The following is a 19,448-nucleotide window of genomic DNA, read 5'->3' as shown; positions in this document are numbered from 1 at the left end:
AGTACAGGCAGAGGGCTAAGGGCTAGAATGGGGGGAGGCATAGGGCACCATGGGAGCCTAGAAATGTTTGCCCTGGCCTGGGGGAGTCCCATCTGAGACTTAACACGGTTAAGAAATGCAGAGTGCTATGACATATGACTGTAATCTCAGTGATTCTGGAGGCTGAGGTAGGAGGATCAGAAGTTCAAGACCAGCCTCCACAACTTAGTAAGACCCTGTTTCAAAATTAAACACAATAAGCAGGGCAAGGTGGTGCATGCCTATAATCCCAGGGGCTCAGGAGGCTGAGACTAGGAGGATCCTGAGTTCAAAGGCAGACTCAGCAAAAGCCAGGGGCTAAGCAACTCAGTGAGACCCTGTCTCTAAATAAAATACAAAATAGGGCTGGGGATATGGCTCAGTGGTTGAGTGCCCCCGAGTTCAATCCCGGGTACCCAATAATAATAATAATATTAATAATAAAGCCTGGATATGTAGCTCAGTAGTAGAGCATCCTGAGTTCAATCCCCAGGACATGGGTGGCAAGAGATGAGGCAAAGAGACCATTGTAATAAAAAGTTTTGAGTTCCTGGGTGGGAAACATTAAAGAAGGAAGAAGTTTAGAAAAGCACCCAGAGAGAACGTTGATTTAGCTGATTCCTACAAGAGCAAGAGGTATTTGCAGGAAGAACGGGGATCAAGCTCCTGGCAGAAAGTGGGGCAGGGCATTGGGTATCTTGTTTCTTCAAGGAACTAATAGGTTTAGAGGTGAAGCAGAAAACCCAGAGTGCCTGTCAGACCACTCACTCTCCGCACCTTCCCACCCCATCCTGTCCCTGGTCCTTCTGTCCCCAGATTGAGAAACTCAAGGCGGAACAAAGCAAGCAACCACCCACTCCCCTGTTGGGGCGCAAGTTCTTTGGGGACCCCACGGAACTGGCGGCCAAGGCGGCGCCTCTACTGCGGCCAGGGGGCTATGAAAGGGGCTTGGAGCCCTTGGCCCGCCGGGCCTCGGACACGCTATCAGCCGAGGTGCGGACCCGGGTGGGGTACGTGCGCCAGGAGCTCAAGCCCGAGCGCCTCCAGCCGCGCATTGACCGGCTGCCGGAGGTCCCCGGGAGGGTAGAGCCTGCGGCCCCTCCGGCCGCACCGGAGAACGTTGCAGCGGAGACTCCCGGGACCCCTGCGGCTGCGGAGCAGGTCCGGCCCAGACCGGAGCGCCAGGAGTCAGCGGATCGCGCGGAGGAGCTGCCCCGGAGGCGGCGGCCAGAGCGCCAAGAATCGGCTGACCAACCCGAGGAGTCTGCGCGGAGGAGGAGACCAGAACGACAGGAATCCGCGGAGCACGAGGTGGCACATAGCCTTACACTGGGCCGCTACGAGCAGATGGAGAGGCGGCGCGAGCGGCGCGAGCGGCGGTTGGAGCGGCAGGAGTCCAGCGAACAGGAGACGCCCATAAGAGGAGAGCTGGCCAAAGGGTGAGGCCCCTTATATCCGGGGAGCCAGGGAAGGGGATTAGCAAGAGCTCCAACAGCCGCGAAGGCCCAGTGGGGAGGCTTCTGGGTCCAGACCTTCTTGGTATCCACTTTGCAGAGGTGTAAACTGAGGCTGAAAGAGGGTAGCAGATATGCCCATTGTTCCACAGGGGCAGCTCTTCCTGCAGAATGAAAAGGCAGAGTGCCTTCCTCCAGGGGCAGTTTTTCAGCCACTGGGTCCTGCATCAAATCCCCTGGGTATCCCCTGGCCTGAATTCTGTCCTCTGCACTGATTATGTTTCTCCACTGGGTGGAACCATCACTGCCTTAATTGGAGAGAAGACCCCTTATTACAACTCTCTCAACAGCATTATGAATTGGGGGATATTGTCATTGCCATTAAATGGATAGGACAACTGAGACACAAAGAGGGTCAGTCATTCAACTTGTATAAATCAGGGCTGGAGCCCAGGTCTTTCAGATTCCAATGTTAACAAGAGTATAATATGCAGATTAATCCAACCTGCTATGTCCCAGGAGGACAGGAAACAATGACTTCTTTACCCTTTAAAAAATGCCTGTTTCATGAACATTTACAAGTGTCTGGGTGGCATGTGCTGGGGATAACAGTGACCAAACTAGCCCCAGTCCTACCTTCATGACACTCAGTCTAGTGGGAGAAGCAGACTTGTTACCAGACAGTGACGACCCAGAATGGGGTGGGGGGAAATCCAGGAGACTTGATAATTCAGGAGGCGGATGCAGAAATGTGACTGTGTTCAAAAGCTTGAAGGAACTAGTTTGCTTTTATGCTGCTTAAAACTCAAAAGTGGGGGGAGTTCAGTTTTCCATTCAGCAGCAATGCTTGGGACACTCATGGAGTGTAAGGTGCACATCTGCAGGGGACAGCTGAGAAGTGAACAAGGTCTTGGCATTTCAGGATAAGGCATGAAGCCTCCTCTGTACAGCCAAGAAAGTCCCTGGGAGAAAGCATCTGAGTTCCACTGGGTCTTTCTGTCCCCTCCTCCCCCAGGAAGGCCACCCTGGCTGACATTGTGGAGCAGCTGCAGGAGAAAGAGGCGGGCCCGGGGCTCCCTGTTGGGGTGGTAAGTTGAACCAGAGGATGGGTGGGGGTATGAGGACCCTCAGAGCAGGAGTCAGGTTCTCAGAAGTAACCAGTGCCTCGCCTTGAGCCCATCCTCCTACCTGGACCCTGCAGAGTCAGCATGGACTCTCAGGACCCCCAGAAATCCTGCCAATTCTGAAAATTTCTCCCTTAGAAAAATGGGACCACGGATCCAAGAAACCCTTCCATTCCCCCGCCCCTCCACACATACATAAACAGGGTCTAGTTCCCGGCCCAGAGGGGTCCCAATTTTCATCATAGATGGCCACATACACACCGAAGGCCCAGATTTCTCCCTACAGGAATTCCTAGCATCCCAACCTCTTAGATGTAGCGTCTTCCTCCCACGAGAGGAAGTCCAAACCGATACCAAGACCCGTTGGGCCTCCAGCCCAGAAGTCCTCCCATACTCGCCTCCAAGACAGATGACCCTGCAGACGGATGGGACCCCAGACCCACGGGTTCCCCCAGACAGAAGCCCCTCCCCATGGACAGAACCCCTCTTCCCCCTCCCTTCACACAGCCGTCGCTGCCTCAGCCTCGCGAGCTTCCCCCTGGCCGCCTGCCCAACGGGCTTGAGCCGCCCGAGCGGACACCTCGGCCGGATCGGCCGCGGGCCCGGGACCGGCCCAAGCCGCGACGGCGGCCGCGGCCACGAGAGGGTGGTGAGGGCGGGGGAAGCCGGCGCTCGCGCTCCGCCCCGGCCCAGGGCGGCTCCGCCCCCGCGCCTCCGCCACCGCCCACTCACACAGTGCAGCACGAGGGCTTCCTGCTGCGCAAGCGCGAGCTCGACGCTAACCGCAAGTCATCCAACCGGTGAGCGCGTGGGCGGGGCTTTGGGAAATGGTGGTGGGGGCCATGCGCAGAGTGTCCAATGAGTGAATAGTCGGGCCAGGGAAGGGGCGGGCTCAGCTTCAGAACCTCCCACCGGCGGGGGTTAGGTTGGAGCCCAAGGGAGGGAGGGGCTCAACTTCAAGGAATCCAACTTGTGTACGTGAGTGGTACGGTGTAGGATTAAGGCGTTTTCGGGCTGAGTAGGGGAGCTTAAACGGAAGAGGGACGGTAATATGAAAGTGAACAAATTGGGACCCAACTCTTATAGCGACCAACCCAGGAGCTGAGTACAGCTGAGGAGTAAGCTGGAGTGAGTAATCAAGTGCCAATGTTGTGTGAAATTGAGCCTCAAAATCTCATCCACCCAGAGTGGGATGGTTTTAAGTGGGGAAGGTGTGTCTGAGAAGGGGCGGTGCCCAAACTCTCGGCTGAGTGGAGTGTGTTGGGGTAATCTGAAATAGGTTTCCAAATGAGGGCTTAACAGTGTGTGTGTGTGTGTGTGTGTATTTACTCTTGGATTCCAGTTTCTGGTTGTCCAACACATTTTTGGCCAACTGGAGGTAAACTCTGGGGACAGGTGGAGCCAGACTGGATAGGACTGGCCAGTGAGTGGAGTGAGGCTTAGACCCAAGACAAGAAGTGGGCAGAGCTGGTTCAGACTGTGTTGATGGGGTCTGGAGGGAGTCATTCTTCCTTGTCCCTAGGCCAAAGTGGGAATAAACAGGGGCATCTGGTATATTTTGCTCTAAGATAAATTTCTCCTGGATTGGGGCTTTGGTTAGATAGGGAGCAGGAATTCCTCATTCCAAACAGTAAACCAATAGATTTTCCTTGAAGGAACTCCGTAGGGGTGGAGGAATGGGGTGGGGGTTTGTGTGGGATGAGTGGAACAAAAGCTACATAGGAGATAAGCCTTGCCTTCAGGAAATTCAGTTTGGAGAGGAAAAGGAAGAGCAAGCCCAACAGTGGCCATCCTGGGTGAAGGCTTGGTTCTGGGAATTTTAGATGAACCTCTCAGATCAGGCTTAGATCAGGGACAGACATAAGGAAGAGCCTCCTGGTCATGTGGCCTCACTGGCTAAGGCAAAGTCCCAGAGGTTGGAAGTCTCAGCATATTTAGGCCATGAATATGTTAATGAAGAGTACTCCTTCAGAGTGCTACAGCTCTGCCTTGAGCCCTGAATTGTTACCCTAGGTCGTGGGTGAGCCTGTACTGCGTCCTCAGCAAGGGGGAGCTGGGCTTCTACAAGGACTCCAAAGGCCCAGCATCAGGGGGAACACATGGTGGGGAGCCACTGCTCAGCCTGCACAAGGCCACCAGCGAGGTGGCTAGTGACTACAAGAAAAAGAAGCATGTCTTCAAGCTCCAGTGAGTCCCTCAGTGGGCAGGAGGGAGGGATTCCAGGCCCAACTTCCCCTCCCAGCAGGACCCTGGCTCCCTTGGAGCACATTTGCTTTGGGGGCTGGGGCTTGGCCTCTTGGGATCTCCTCAAGTCCTATGTTCTCTCCTGTAGGACCCAGGATGGCAGTGAATTTTTGCTCCAGGCTAAAGATGAGGTGAGATCTGGTCCTTTCAACCCCATATGTGACCTCAAAGTGACATAACTGCCTGGCTGGTTTTTGGCCCAGAGTAATGGGCTCTAGAAGGGAAGCACACCCGCAAAAATTCTCAGGGATATAATGGGAAAGCCCACGCGCAGTGAGAGCCCAGAGGGGAGGTTCCTAGGCCAGGAGTAGTGAAGAGGAGTTCAAGGAGGCCCTGATGGTGAATTCCAAGGTTAACAGCTGGAGGACAGAGTTCAAGGAGTGAGGTAAATGGTACCAGAAAGGATCCCAGGAACTGAATCTCCCAGCCTGTTATGAGCCACTTGGAAGAGGTTGAATTTTTGTTATAAGGGCACTGGGTAGCCATGGCAGAGTTTTGAGCCAAGGAAGGTTGAAGTGATGGGTAATAAAGATCCTTTTAATTACTAGGTTCAGGGTAGATTGAAGGGGGTAACAGTGGGGTTGGGGAGCCTGTCTTGCAGCTGGGCAGGACCCAAGAAAGCACAGAATTGGAACATGCAGGCCTGTGGGGAAAGGAGGGAAGAGGTAAGGGAGATAAGAACAAAAATGGACATTGGAACTGGGCTAAGGAGTGAGGTCAGGGGGAAGGATCAGGCATGGAGGTGGTTTCAGGAAATGTTGAGAATAATAAATAACACTTTTTATCTCAATTAGTCCTTATAGGAAGCTATGAAGTAGGCCTTATCCTCTGCCTACCTCCTTTTACTTATCTGTAAAATGGAGATAAAAATAGTTTCTTATCATAGGGTTTCTGTGAGAAATTAGTTGATACATGTAGAGCACTTAGCACATTGCTTGGTAAGTGTCTGTGCTCTGTGCTGTGTTTGGACAATGTACTTATCCCTGTTTTTGTTGTTTACCTTTGTAGTGGGAGTTACCTATTGCAAAAGTTTGAGTGAATGAATCCACATAAGTGCTTAGACAGAGCCTGGCACCTGCTATTTAACTATTTGCATCCTCATTATTACCTCAGTTTAATAGAGAAAGAAACTGAAGTTCAGAGAAGGCAGTCTGATTCAAGATTGATCTACTCCATTTCCTCTCTTCCAAATATGGACTCTGTGCCCTATTTTTTTCCTTCAGGAGGAAATGAACGGTTGGCTAGAGGCTGTGGCTGCCTCAGTGACAGAACACGCAGAGATTGCACGCTGGGGCCAGACACTACCCACAACGTCCTCCACAGACGAGGGCAACCCCAAGCGCGAGGGAGGGGAGCGCAGAGCCAGCGGGCGCCGGAAGTGACTCTCCTACCCCCAGGACCTGACAAGTCTCCCCGCCCCTCCTCTCTGCACTGTGGGCACAAAGACACTTTCTCTTCCGCAAGGGCAGGGCCAGGGTCCCTAGTTCCAGCATTGCGGACGCGCCACGATGGGCACTGGAAAGGAGGGGATTTCTCCTGCACCCCAAAATGTGGTGGGGGGATTGCTACCCCTATAGCCATATCTCGGCCCCTTCCCGCTCAACATCCCTACCCCAGGTGCTGGGGCTCCATTATTTTTATGCAATAACTGAGCTTGGTGGGGGCGGATAGGGGGCCAGTTGAGCCAAGCCCCCTGCCCCTATCTGCAGATCCTGCCCCAAGAAGCTGGGGTGGTGGGGGCGATAATTCCTGGCCTCCTCTCCGCCCTAAGGATGGGCACGGGGGCGCTGGTGAGGTCCCCTGGACCATCCAGGGTGCTAGGGGGTGGGGAGGGGACAGTCCCTCCCTGCCTTTACCTCACTTCCAATGCTGCCTTGATCTCTGTCTGGGAGGGGGGAGTGAAGGGCCCTAGCCCCTTCACTCTGTCGCCTCAGAGCCATGCGGTTAATTCTTTAGTTTATTTTTGCAAAACGTCGACCTCCCCCTCCCCCCGCCCCGCATCCGCGAAGGCTTTTAACGGGAGGGGCGTCAAAGCTCAAAATTGTCTTCCTCTCTCCTCCCCCCTCCACTGTAAATGACACTTCACGAGGGGAGGGGTGAGGGGAAGCCCTCCCCCCCTGCATGCTTCTGGCTGGAGCACCTCCCTGGGACTTGGGGGAACCGGGTTGTGGGCAGCCCCCCATGGCCGCCTGGAGAAGCCGCTGGGGCCCGGGGTGTGGGACGGTGTGGCGGGCGCACACTGTATGTACCTATAATAAACCCTTTGGCTTTGACGGTCTATGCTGGTTTGTTTGCATTTCTTGGGCTGCCCCTTGAGGATGGAAGGATGGGCAGGTGGCGGGGTTGGGGGTGGGATTCAGAGAACATCAAGATGTACCCTGTGGTATGGGTTAATTTTGGATTCTAAACATATGCATGCACATGGACAAATCACCTAGTGCCATACCTAAAACGGGACGAAGAAGTAACTCAACTTCCCCGAAGGAACTGCCCTGCCCGCCCTGTCAAAGGCCAGGAAAGGCCGGCTCCTTTAAGGAGGCGAAGAACTTAACTGCGATGAGCAAGCTTTTTGTCCAATCACCGGTGTCTCGGGGAGTCTCCGGTCCAATGAAGACGCGGTGAGGGCGGGGTTTAGGTACACACCCGGAAGTGGGCGCAGGCCTTCTGGCTCGCCGGGGGCCATGGCCGCGGTGGCTACTGCAGCCGAGGGGGTCCCGGCTCGCGGGCCTCCAGGGGAAGTGATTCATCTGAATGTGGGAGGCAAGAGGTGAGTGTGGGAAACTCCTTTAGGCCTCACCCTTGGCAGCTGGGAGCGTGGTGGGAGTACCCGCCTCTCCTGGGGGGAATCCCTGTCCATCAAGAGTTGCTCCGCCCTCTTCTGGAGGCGAGGAGCCTGGAAAAACACCTGGGAGACGGGAGGACCTAATGGATTTGGCGCGAGTCCGCACGGTTCCTCGCTCCCTCACCACCGTCGTGTCTTGCGTCCACTTACCTTACCCGCTTAGATTCAGTACCTCTCGCCAGACTCTCACCTGGATCCCAGACTCCTTCTTCTCCAGGTGAACGGGAGAGCGAGTTTGGGGCAGGTTGGAAGGGGAAGTTGTGGAGAGCCCTAATTGCCACCGCTCAGTCACCTCCCCGCCCGGGCCCTGACACCTGCTTTGTTTCCCCTTCCCGTAGTCTTCTGAGCGGGCGCATCTCAACTCTGAAAGATGAGACCGGAGCGGTGAGTAGGGCAAGAGCTGAAATGGGGTGGCCTACTGGAGGAGGAACAGGGCCCCCACTCAGTTTTGCTCTTTGCCTTGTCCATCCTTTGTCCCCCTTTCCCACAGATCTTCATCGACAGGGACCCCACCGTCTTTGCCCCAATCCTCAACTTTCTGCGCACCAAAGAGCTGGATCCCAGGTCCGTGTGAATAACCGGGAGTTCCCCCGCCGTCTAGGCCTCCTATGAAGTCTTTTCTCCCTTTCAGAGTGTTCACATAAGCTCCATTCTATTAGAATTATTTGGAGTCTTGATCAGGTTTAAATTGCTTTTATTTAGCATTCCCCCAACACACCCACACATTTTCACCATCCATATCTTTGCTCCTTAGAATCTTGATCCTGTCAAAATTAGCTACCCTTCATCATTCTCTATACAATTTCTGAAAACTTCCTCTTAAAAATTCTCAACCCTGCTGGGCTGGTGCACACCAGCACACCAGCATACCTGTAATCCCAGTGGCTGGAGAGGCTGAGGCAGGAGGATCACAAGTTCAAAGCCAGCCTCAGCCACTTAGCCAGGGGCTAAGCAATGAACCCCTGTCTCTAAATAAAATACAAAATATGGATGGGGACGTGGCTCAGTCGTCAAGTGCCCCTGGTACCAAAAAAAAAAAAAAAAAAAGGAAAGAAAGTAAGAAAAAAAGAAAGAAAGAAAAGAGAAAAGAAATCCAGACACAGTGGTGCATGCCTGTAATCTCAGCAGCTAGGGAGCCTGAGGCAGGAGGATCACAAGTACAAAGCCAGGTTTGAGACCCTGACTCAAAATAAAAAATAAAAAGGGATGAGGATGTGGCTTAGTGGTTAAGTGCTCCTGGGTTCAATTATTGGTATTAAGAACAAACAAACAAAATAAAAAAATCTGCCCATTCCCATGCCCCAGACTCTGATCTTTAGTCAATTCTACTACCCAGGGGTGTCCATGGTTCCAGCCTGCTCCATGAAGCCCAGTTCTATGGACTCACTCCACTGGGTAAGTGGGGACCCCCAATTAGCATCTTCATTGTATGGAAAACCAGCTCTTTACTGAAGCTTCCTAAATACTCCCTGCCCTTGATACTCTCTCCTGCAAGAGGGTTAGATTAGAGCTGAGAGCATTAGATTTATCCCTGGCTCTGAGGGGAGTGTTCTGCGGAGAACGAGGTAAAGAGGGGTGAAAGGGGTCTGCCTCCATACCCCACAAGTCCCAGCTTTGAGTTCTTCCATTGCAGTTCGTCGTCTGCAGCTGAGGGAGGAGTTGGATCGATCTTCTTGTGGAAATGTTCTCTTCAATGGTTATCTGCCTCCGCCAGGTGTGCACTCCCAATGGATGGAAGGAAGAGGGGGTGGCTAAAGACTACATTTCCCACAAGTCTAGCCCTTGGGTACTGTTCTGTGATCCTTAGACATAATGGGAGTTGTTATTCTGTATCAGATGCTTGGGCTGATTCTTGGAAAGGAAATAGGAAGCAGCAATTTCCTTAGGACAATGGGCCAGATAGTTATCCTAAACTCCGAAACCTGTGCTAGAGCCTGATGGGTATTGTAGTCCAGGCTTGATTTCCTTGTGGGAAACTTTGAAAGAACTAGGGTCTTTTGCATAGAGGGGAGCAATATTAAAGGGGCCACTAGAATCCCCCAAATCAGCCAGTCTACCTGTTGTGAAAAGTGTGCTCAGAGGTTGTTGGGAACTTTAATCTACTAGGCTTTGCTGGCAGATTGGCAGAAGGAATAGAGTGGGGAAATTTAAATATATGTGTTTTATTTTCCTGACCTTAGTCAATATCTACTACTTTCATGAAATTTGCTGAATGTAAGACTTATACTATTATTTTCCTTGGTTTGTCTTCATTTTCAAAAATATCATTTTAAACAAAAGCTTTATAGCACTATTTTTATACCATCAATAACAAGGCAGACATGAAAATAAAACCCAAACACAGCAGCATCATTAGATTCCGGGTAGATGCTGGTGCCTGCCAAAGGTGCAGGTTTCTGTTTATTAGGAGGAAGATTAGCAAATATTGAAGAGGTGTTAGTATCACAACAGCACCAAACTGAGCTTGCTCTGTGATGGACTCAAGGACACTGAAAAATAAGTAACCCACTGTGAGACTCAGTGGCATTGAATGGCTTGTCCCAGCACCAGGATACTGTGCTCCATATGTAGAGAAACCCGTATTTGTGAGAGTTCAAGTGCTTACAGCCTGATAGCCATGATTTCAATTACTGTCACTCTGCCACTTTCCCCCACTCTAGTGTTCCCAGTGAAACGGAGAAACAGGCACAGCCTGGTGGGGCCCCAGCAGTTAGGGGGACGCCCGGCCCCTGTTCGACGGAGCAACACCATGCCCCCCAACCTGGGCAATGCAGGGCTGTTGGGTCGGATGCTGGAGGAGAAAGCCCCTCCCTCCCCCTCAGGTGAGTTTCTATCCTGGGAGCTAGGAAAGCTGGTAGGCTCCTGGGAGGCCCTGTGACCTGCCCTGATCCTTCTCTTTCCCCCCCAAGGGCAACCAGAAGAGCCGGGGATGGTGCGCCTTGTGTGTGGACACCACAGCTGGATTGCGGTGGCCTATACCCAGTTCCTTGTCTGCTATAGGTGCTGGGAGGAGGGGGTGGCCAGGAGGCTCTGAGCACTGTGGATGGACAGTCAGGGCTGGCGGTGAGGATCAATGATATCCTTCCAATCCTACAGGCTGAAGGAAGCATCTGGCTGGCAGCTGGTGTTTTCCAGCCCCCGCCTGGACTGGCCCATCGAACGCCTGGCACTCACAGCCCGTGTGCCTGGTGGGGCTTTGGGTGAACATGACAAGATGGTGGCCGCAGCTACTGGCAGCGAGATCCTGTTGTGGGCTCTGCAGGCAGAAGGTGGTGGCTCTGAGATAGGTATGACCCCAGACCTTTTCTAGAACCCTCTGCCCTGTGGAATTCTGTGGCCTGTTACAAATTCTCCAATCCATAAGAATGCTCTGTTTGATATGTTTGCCCCATTGTGTAACCTAACCCTTCAGCATTCCATGTCCTCTTGACATTCCTTGGCCTATTCAGAAAATCCACCACGTGTAATTCTCTTCTCCATTAGAGCCTCTGCCCTGTTAGATCTCTTTGCTGTGCTGGAATGCTGCGTGACAGTAGACCCTCCCAGCCTGTGACAATCTGTGTGACTGAGAACTTCTGACTTTTTAGACCAGTCTTTTCCCCTGAAACAATCCTCATAAGAATCCTCTGTCACCACTAGAGGTTTTTGCTTTGTTGGAAATCTCAGTGTGTTAGAAGTCCACAGCTCCCTGGAGTCCCACATCCGTCACAGATCCCCTGTGACTCCTGCTGGAATCTCCTGCCGTGGCGCGGTGGAATCTTCTGGCACCTTGTGTTCCTGCTGCCATTCTCCTCCCCGCTGAAGTCCTCCTTTCCCCCCACAGGGGTCTTCCACTTGGGGGTGCCTGTGGAGGCCTTGTTCTTCGTGGGGAACCAGCTCATCGCCACAAGCCACACAGGGCGCATCGGGGTGTGGAATGCTGTCACCAAGCACTGGCAGGTTAGAGTTCTGCCCAGTCCCCTTCCCAAGTGTCCAGACTCTATCGACTCAGGGCCTGGTTCTTCTCTGTCCCACTGTCCCTGGAGAGAGGCAGAAAACCCAGTGGTGGGCCAGAGCCTGCATGTGTCTGATAAAGGCCTGTGGAGCATCGAGGAGGGGTGACAGAGCTCACATGAAGGCTGGATGGTTTTGGAAAGGAGAGGGGATTCTCTGGGCGCTGGATGGGGATGCAGGTGCTGGGAGGTGATGTAGGAGGCAGGAACCCAGAGAGAGACATGCACTGTCACTCTGCACTCACCCCAGGCCATGTCCAAAATGTTTTAAAAAAAAAAATCTGCAGCCAGGCATGGTGGCACATGCCTGTGATCCTGGTGGCTGAGGAGGCTGAGGCAGGAGGATCCCAAGTTCAAAGCCAACCTCAGCAACTTAGTGAAACCCTGCCTCTGAATAAAATACAAAAAAGGGCTGGGGATATGGCTCAGTGGTTAAAATGCCCCTGGGTTCAATCCCCAGTACCAAAAAACAAACAAACAAACAAACAAAAACACCCCCCAAAAACAACAAACCTGCAGTTTTTTTTTTTTTTTTTTTTTTGTCCTACAAAACTGAGTGTTTGGGAGGCAGAGGAGACAGAGAAACAAATAGAAACAGAAAGTCAGAAAGAGAGCACAGAGGAAAGCCAGGACTGAATGACTGAGGGGACAGGGGACATAGAGACACGGGGGGATGGATCATAATCAGCAATAGAGAGTAGAAGAGGCCAGGAGACACTCAGGGACAGTCACAGGGAGAGCCAGAGGAAGGTGGGGAGAGAGGGGCTGGGAGAAGTGGGCTGTGGGGCCCGGGTAGGTTCGGGGGAGGAGGGCCGGCCCCAGGCCTGCATCGCTGCGCTGCCTGGCCCCAGGTTCAGGAGGTGCAGCCCATCACGAGCTACGATGCAGCCGGCTCCTTCCTCCTCCTGGGATGCAGCAACGGCTCCATCTACTACGTGGGTGAGCAGAGGCAGCCCTGACTGTGGGAGGGCAGGGCCAGACCAGGCACCCACAAACAAACCCACCCTCCGCCCATTCCAGATGTGCAGAAGTTCCCCCTGCGCATGAAGGACAATGACCTCCTTGTCAGCGAGCTCTACCGGGACCCTGCAGAGGATGGGGTCACTGCCCTCAGTGTCTACCTCACTCCCAAAACCAGTAAGCTCTGACCAGCTTCCACCCCTGCCGTTTCCAGCCAGGCCCAGCCTGCAGCTCTCTCCCAGCTTGTGTGATATGTCATGGGATTTATCAGAAGGAGGGACAGATTCGGTTCTCATTTAGTCATTCAACAAACATTTCCTAAGTATCTCTTGTACATAAGCACTATTCCAGGTGCTGAACCGGCCTGCCTCTCTGCCGGAGGCACAGTGGACCACTGGCCATTCATCTTTGTATTTCTTTTCCACCTCTGATCAGGGCATGATGTGCATGTTCATAAAACCAAGAGGATGCATGTTTTATAGTGGACAAATCCAAGTTTTTATTTAAGAAAGGTTTTTTTTTTTTTTTTTTTTTGGTACCAGGGATTGAACCCGGGGCACTTAACCACTGAGCTACATCCCCAGCCCCCCAGCCCCTTTTTTGTACTATTTATTTATTTATTTTTGAGTACCAGTGATTGAACTCAAGGGCACTCAACACTTGAGCCCCATACACAGCCCTATCTTGTATGTGAATTTTATTTAGAGACAGTGTCTTGCTGAGTTGCTCAGGGCCTCGCTGAGTTGCTGAGGCTGACTTTGAGCTCTTGATCCTCCTGCCTTAGCCTCCTGAGCTGCTGGGGTTACAGGTGTTTGCCACCACACCTGGCTTGTTTTGTTTTCTTGATGTTAAATGTAGAAAAAAGGTAGACTTTGGTTTTCAGACAATTTGCATACCACAAAATTCACCTTTTTTTGTTGTTGTTATTTTTGGCAGTGCTAAAGATCAAACCCAGGGATTTGCTAGGCAAGCACTCTACTGAGTTACACCCCCAGCCAAATTCACCATTTTGAAGTGCACAATTCAGTGCATTTTAGTATATTTAGAAAGTTGTGTGACCGTCACCACCATCCGATTCCAGAACTCACCAGTCCTCCCTCCTGACAGCCCTGGACACCGCTTATCTACTCTCTGTTCCTATGGATTTGCTCATTCTGGACATTTCATGTAAATGGCATGAATCCTGTAGTATGTGACCTTCTGTATCTGGCATTTCTCACTTAGCATAATGGTTATTTTTTTAATGGTTGTGCTTTCTGATCTTCACCTACCCCACGTTGCAAATTGAACTTTGCATCTCAGGTAAAAAGGGTCTCACTTAGTTGCCTAGGCTGGCCTTGAATTTGCGATCTTCCTGGCTCAGCCTCCCTCGTAGCTGGGATTACAGTTGTGGGCAACCCCGGCCTGGCCTGCCCAAGGTTTGATGCCTATCTAGGTTACTGTGTGTAACACTAATCCACGGCCAGTGGGTATAAAATGAATGCAAAATATGGAAACCACATTTTACCTGCCCACATTCCTTAACTTGGTCATTAAGTTTCCGAGGCTCTCAAAATGGAAAGTCGGCTGCAGCTGGAGTCCTCAGACTCACTGGGCCACATTCTCGTGTCTGTCTGTTCTGCCCCTTTCTCCAAAGCCATCTCTGTTTTTCTGTCTCTGTCTCTGTAACCCTCCATGTGATTCTACTTCTCAGTCCCCACGCCTCTCTTTCCCCACCTCTCTTCGCTCTTCTACGGGCTCCGTCTCTGTCCCTGGGTCTCTGCTCTGGCCTTTGGCTCCTGGTGCCTCCGTCGCCCACACCAGCTCACCACTTCGCCCTCTCCTTTCTGGCTTTGACTCTGTTCTGTGCCGTGTCTTTCTCTCTGCCCTGGTTTCTGTCTCTCCATGACATGGGGCCTCTCTTTGTCCTTGGCTCCTCACCAGGTGACAGTGGAAACTGGATTGAGATCGCCTATGGCACCAGCTCAGGGGGAGTACGGGTCATCGTGCAGCACCCTGAGACGGTGGGCTCAGGACCCCAGCTCTTCCAGACCTTCACTGTGCACCGCAGCCCTGTCACCAAAATCATGCTGTCAGAGAAGCACCTCATCTCAGGTGGGTCTCCCCGCAGGTGACCTGCGACAGCTCAGGTGGGAGTATGAAGCCGGGAAGCTAAGGATTTCCGTGGGAGGGGGATGCTGTGAAGGGGAGAACCCACCAGGGAGGGTGATTGCAGAAGTGAAAGAAGACTGTTAAGGAACCGGCCTGAGAGGGAGTGAATTGAACTTGATGCAGTGCAGTTAAACAAGCATTTATTGAGCATCTAATATGTGCCAGGCACAGGAGATACAGTGACGAACAAGACAGATCACGTCTCTGCCCTTGGGGAGTTAAGATTGCAGTGGGGACGGCACAGGAGGTAAATAAGTAAACATGTAGCTGGGTTTAGCTCATTGTTGGAGTTTTTGCCTGACATGCTCAAGGCCCTGGGTTCTGTCCCCAACATTGCTAAATAAGGAAAGAAAACCAGGCATGGTGGCTCAGCTACTCCAGGGGCCTGAGGCAAGAGAATCTCAAATTCAAGGCCAGCCTGGGCAAAGTAGTAAGACCCTATCTCAGAAAAATAGAAACAAAACTAAATAGTAACAAATAAGCCCTGGGTGACGAAAAGGGCCATGAATAAAAATGAAGTGGTAGCCAGGTGCAGGGGCACACACCTGTAATCCGGCTACTGGGGAGCCTGGGGCAGGAGGATCACAAGTTTGAGGCCATCCTAGACAACTTTAGCAAAACTCTGTCTCAAAATAAAAAGGGCCAGGGATGTTGCTCAGTGGTGGAGTGTGCCTGGGTTCATTCCCCAGTGTCACCAAAAAGCAAGGTGAAGTGGTATGTGGCTATAAAATGTCAACCTAAATAAAACAGAGTCTTCAAAGAATAATGAGAGGAATAGCAGAGCATTGCACTGGGAGCACGTGGCCTAGTGAACTCTAGGCACATTCCAAGAGGTGCAGCAAGGGGGCCCCCCTCCCAGCTCCTCCACCATACTGGGGATTGAACCCGGGGTGCCCTACCATTGACTGTATTTCCAACCTTACTAAGTTGCTGAGGCTGGCCTTGAACATGTGGTCCTCCTGCCTCAGCCTCCGGAGTCCCTGGGATTGCCAGAGTCTTTGTGATGGTTACTGTCAGGCAGTCAGCCATAGGAACCCTTCCTTCACGGCCTCCCAGCTTTATTTACTCTTGTTGTTAGAGTTGACCCAGGGACTCCGTTTTCACTCTGATAACTTTCACATTTCCTTCACCAGCGCACAGGGGTTGTGGAGAGGGATGGGTCAGGCAGGGCCTGAGGAAGGACCTTTGAGCAAACTTGAGGGGATGAGCTGTGCAGAGCAGCAGGGACAAGCATTCCAGGCAGAGGGAACAGGCATTGCAAAGACTGAAGTGGGAGGATGTTTGATGTGTCTGAGGGAGAGCAGGGAGCCCCCGGGCCTGCGGTGGGGTAAGCAACAAAGGAAATGCGAGATGAGGGCAGAGAGGTGATAGACAGCAGCCAGGCGGGGGGGGGGGGGGGGGGGATGGGGGGACCCCTGAGCAGAGGAGGGAGGTGGCTGACTTAGGTGTTCCCAGGCCGTTTCTAACTGCATGTGGGAGAAGACTGTGGGGACAGAATTGGAACAGGGAGCCCAGGGAGGGGGCTGCTGTGATGGTCCAGCAGGAGATGAGACAGACAGGACCAGGGTGAAGGCTGTGGACAGGGTGACTAACATGAGATTAGGCTCTGGAACCATTTTTGAGAAAGAACCAGCGGACTTTTTGGCCATTTGGAATTCTGGGGAGAGAAAATTCTCTGGAAGGGAAGAATGAGGAGAGGGCTGGATCCTGGCAACCCTGCAGGGCTCATCCTGGGGCTCAGGAAGGCTGGGCAGGGCTGACACCACAGCCAGGCCCGACCTTACACGTTCGGTCTCCGCAGTCTGTGCCGACAACAATCACGTGCGGACGTGGTCTGTGACGCGATTCCGAGGCATGATCTCCACCCAGCCTGGCTCCACCCCACTCGCATCCTTCAAGATCCTGGCGCTAGAGTCAGCCGATGGGCACGGTGGCTGCAGTGCTGGCAACGACATTGGTGCCTACTGACCCCTGGCCCCCTCCCCACTAATGTGCTGGACCCCATGAGCTCCCACTGACCCACTTACCTGACCCACCAGCTGACCTGGTCAACTTCCACTCCATTGATTGCTGACCCCTGTTGACCTCTACTGAGTTGCACCTGACCCCTTTCGACCTTCGCTGACTCCTAAATGATACCCGTTTACCTCTGTCATCCCCATTGATTCCTACTGCCAGCCACCTGGCCCAGGATCCCTCATGGACCTAGACTCTACTGACCATTGCGACCTACCCCACCCTACCAGACCCTGGCCAACGCAGGAGCCTGAGGGTGGGGCCAGGTCTGGGAGGGTGTTCCACAGTGGGAAGGGGCAGAGCCTTAGGGTCTGGAGGCCCAGGGGGCCCTGGCCAGCCCTGCCCCTGCTTCTGCCTACCCAGGCCCCTACGGTGAGCGGGACGACCAGCAGGTGTTCATCCAGAAGGTGGTGCCCAACGCCAGCCAGCTCTTTGTGCGTCTTTCATCCACTGGACAGCGGTGAGACGGGTCCGCCAAATGGGGAGGTGGTCAAGGGGAGGACAAGGTGCAGTTGGGTCTTGGAGGCCAGAAAGCGGTCCTAGCCAAGGGCCATGGAAGGAGTGAAGGCTGGCAGGGCGAACAGCCCGGTGGCCTTGGCGACTGGAGGGATCAAAGGTGTGAGAGGCCTTGGGGAGGCGAAACTGGAGGATTCTCAGGCCAGTGCAAGGGTGGGACAGGGCGGGCAGAGTCTTGGCCGGATGGGGCCCAGGAAGCTGTAGGATCCCAGAGCTCTGCTCACTCCGGCCTGGAGGGTGGCTTGAAGAGAGGACTCTGAGCAGGAGAGAGGAAAGAAGGGCAGGAGACAGTGTGCCCGGCGAGGAAGCAGGAGGGCAAGGACTGAGAAGACCCAAAGGCCAAAGGCCAGGTGCCTGAGGAGGGGTGGGCGGCAGGAGAGGGCAGGTCTTGTCAGTCATGTGGAAGAGCCGGGGCATCATCCCGGTGTAGGAGCGCCCCAGGGACCTGAGGGCCAACAAGAGTCGCCCCAGAGGCCAAGACCCGGGTGCCTGGTGCAAGAGGGAGGAGGCCGGTGTGGAGAGATGCCAGGTGGCAGCGGGAAGCAGGTGGGGGAGGCCTCTGGATGAGGCTTGAAGAGAGGAACAGGGACAAGCAGCAGATCTGGGGAGACTCTGAGGCGCAGTGGGCATCATGGTGAGTGGGCAGGCCGGGGTGTCCAAGAGGCCACTGGTGCTCAAGGAAAACATGGATTGGCAGCCGTAAGGATTGGGGGTGGTGATTGGAGGGGCAGGAACTGAAGCTATGTGGTGAGGCACTGGGAAAGGGATGCGGGGACAAGGGACCCAGCTGGGATCTGGCTGTGCAGGGTGACCACTCGCCCCTTACACCCCCTTAGCGTCTGCTCGGTGCGCTCAGTGGACGGCTCACCCACCACCGCCTTCACCGTGCTGGAGTGCGAGGGCTCCCGGCGGCTGGGCTCCCGGCCCCGGCGCTACCTGCTCACTGGCCAAGCCAACGGCAGCCTGGCCATGTGGGATCTGACCACCGCCATGGACGGCCTTGGCCAGGCCCCTGGTACTCGCCACCCTACCCCAAACCCAGCTAGCCCTCACCCGCCCAGGCTATCTGGAACCTTCCTTGGCATGCTCCCTGCCCACGCCCTTGCCCTCTGGCCCCCTGCCTTCTCCTTTGACCCCTTTTCCCACCTGCCAACCCCTCCATGCCCTTCCCTCAGCCACTGACCCTGCCCATCAGTCTGTGCCCTCCCACCTGTCCAGCCCTGATGCTCGCAGTGTGGCCCTGCCCCTTGCCCCCCAGGCCCTGTCTCCCCTGAACCCTGCGTCCTTGCCCCTCAGCAGGTGGCCTGACAGAGGAAGAGCTGATGGGACAGCTGGAGCAGTGCGAGCTGGCCCCCCTGGCTTCCTCTCGGGGCTCTCTGCCCAGCGCCTCGCCCCGGGCCTCCCTCACCAGGTAGCTGCAGTGAGGGAGGGGACAGCGGGGAGGCCTGGGGGGCCACTGCCGGATGCCGGCCCTCACTCTCCCACCCCTCAGTCTACACTCAGCCTCCAGCAACACCTCCCTGTCTGGCCGCCGTGGCAGCCCAAGCCCCCCGCAGGCAGAGGTACGGCGCCGTGGGGGCAGCTTCGTGGAACGCTGCCAGGAACTCGTGCGGAGTGCACCAGAGCCCCGCCGGCCACCAACACCAGCCCCTCGGCCCTCCACGGGGCTTGGGGCTCCCCTCATGCCTCCGAAGAAGAATCTCAATGAAACTTCCTTTTGAACACTGCCATGGTGCCTTTGGATACCCTGACCCCAGGGAACTCAGGTGCCTCCTCCTGGCTTTCTGTGGGAGCCCTGGGTTCAGGGCCAGGTCCTCCTCAGAGTGGTCACTGTTACGAGGTCCCAATCTCCCCCCCTTTTCTGGAAGCCAAAGCTGTCCTTTCCAATAAAGTCCTCATTGCCAAATCCTTGTTTGCATTCTTGGTGGGTTTTGGGATCCCCAGGGACAGGATGAAAGAGGGGGAGCCCTGATCAGTTTCCTGAGTGTAAACAGAACAATCTGCCTCTCCCAGTTTAAGCAAAAAAGGGAATGTATTAACTTAAGTATTGGCTTCAGGCATGGCTGGATCCAGGGATTCAGAATGTCTTTCCGTCTCTTGCCTTTACTTTCCTCTGGGACGCATCATCTTC

The 19,448-nt window shown here is 54.0% G+C and overlaps 2 protein-coding genes across 2 annotated transcripts in view; both read left to right on the top strand.

Annotated features, from left to right (window-relative positions):
- Positions 1–7,118, top strand: part of Sptbn4 (spectrin beta, non-erythrocytic 4) — a 75,200-nt gene extending 68,082 nt beyond the window's left edge. Inside the window, exons 31-36 of the mRNA XM_076837627.2 lie at positions 835–1,457; positions 2,488–2,560; positions 3,104–3,396; positions 4,610–4,783; positions 4,929–4,971; positions 6,064–7,118. Of these exons, the coding sequence (XP_076693742.2) occupies positions 835–1,457; positions 2,488–2,560; positions 3,104–3,396; positions 4,610–4,783; positions 4,929–4,971; positions 6,064–6,222 (1,365 nt within the window). The 3' untranslated portion in view covers positions 6,223–7,118. The remainder of the gene's footprint in view (positions 1–834; positions 1,458–2,487; positions 2,561–3,103; positions 3,397–4,609; positions 4,784–4,928; positions 4,972–6,063) is intronic.
- A 362-nt stretch (positions 7,119–7,480) lies between these two features.
- Shkbp1 (SH3KBP1 binding protein 1) lies at positions 7,481–19,223 on the top strand. Its single transcript, XM_076838766.2, has 18 exons — positions 7,481–7,607; positions 7,846–7,899; positions 8,021–8,066; positions 8,173–8,246; positions 9,019–9,077; positions 9,316–9,396; positions 10,343–10,504; positions 10,592–10,682; positions 10,779–10,969; positions 11,506–11,621; positions 12,526–12,613; positions 12,695–12,811; positions 14,558–14,728; positions 16,587–16,742; positions 17,165–17,261; positions 18,154–18,332; positions 18,614–18,728; positions 18,810–19,223. The coding sequence occupies exons 1-18, from the start codon at positions 7,522–7,524 to the stop codon at positions 19,036–19,038; spliced, it is 2,112 nt and encodes a 703-aa protein (XP_076694881.1). The 5' UTR covers positions 7,481–7,521; the 3' UTR covers positions 19,039–19,223.
- The last annotated feature ends 225 nt before the right edge of the window (positions 19,224–19,448 follow it).

The sequence above is a fragment of the Callospermophilus lateralis genome, chromosome 18, assembly GCF_048772815.1.
Source record: "Callospermophilus lateralis isolate mCalLat2 chromosome 18, mCalLat2.hap1, whole genome shotgun sequence".
NCBI lineage: Eukaryota > Metazoa > Chordata > Mammalia > Rodentia > Sciuridae > Callospermophilus > Callospermophilus lateralis.
Note: the sequence above shows the minus strand (reverse complement) of the source record. Positions and strands in the feature narration are given on the sequence as shown.

Bases quoted from the DNA above. Each gene is read 5' to 3' on its own strand.
- Shkbp1 (XM_076838766.2), top strand. From the start codon at position 7,522: ATGGCCGCGGTGGCTACTGCAGCCGAGGGGGTCCCGGCTCGCGGGCCT. The intron at 8,067-8,172 runs GTGAGTAGGGCA...CCTTTCCCACAG, and splicing joins TGAAAGATGAGACCGGAGCG to ATCTTCATCGACAGGGACCC. The intron at 14,729-16,586 runs GTGGGTCTCCCC...CGGTCTCCGCAG, and splicing joins AGAGAAGCACCTCATCTCAG to TCTGTGCCGACAACAATCAC.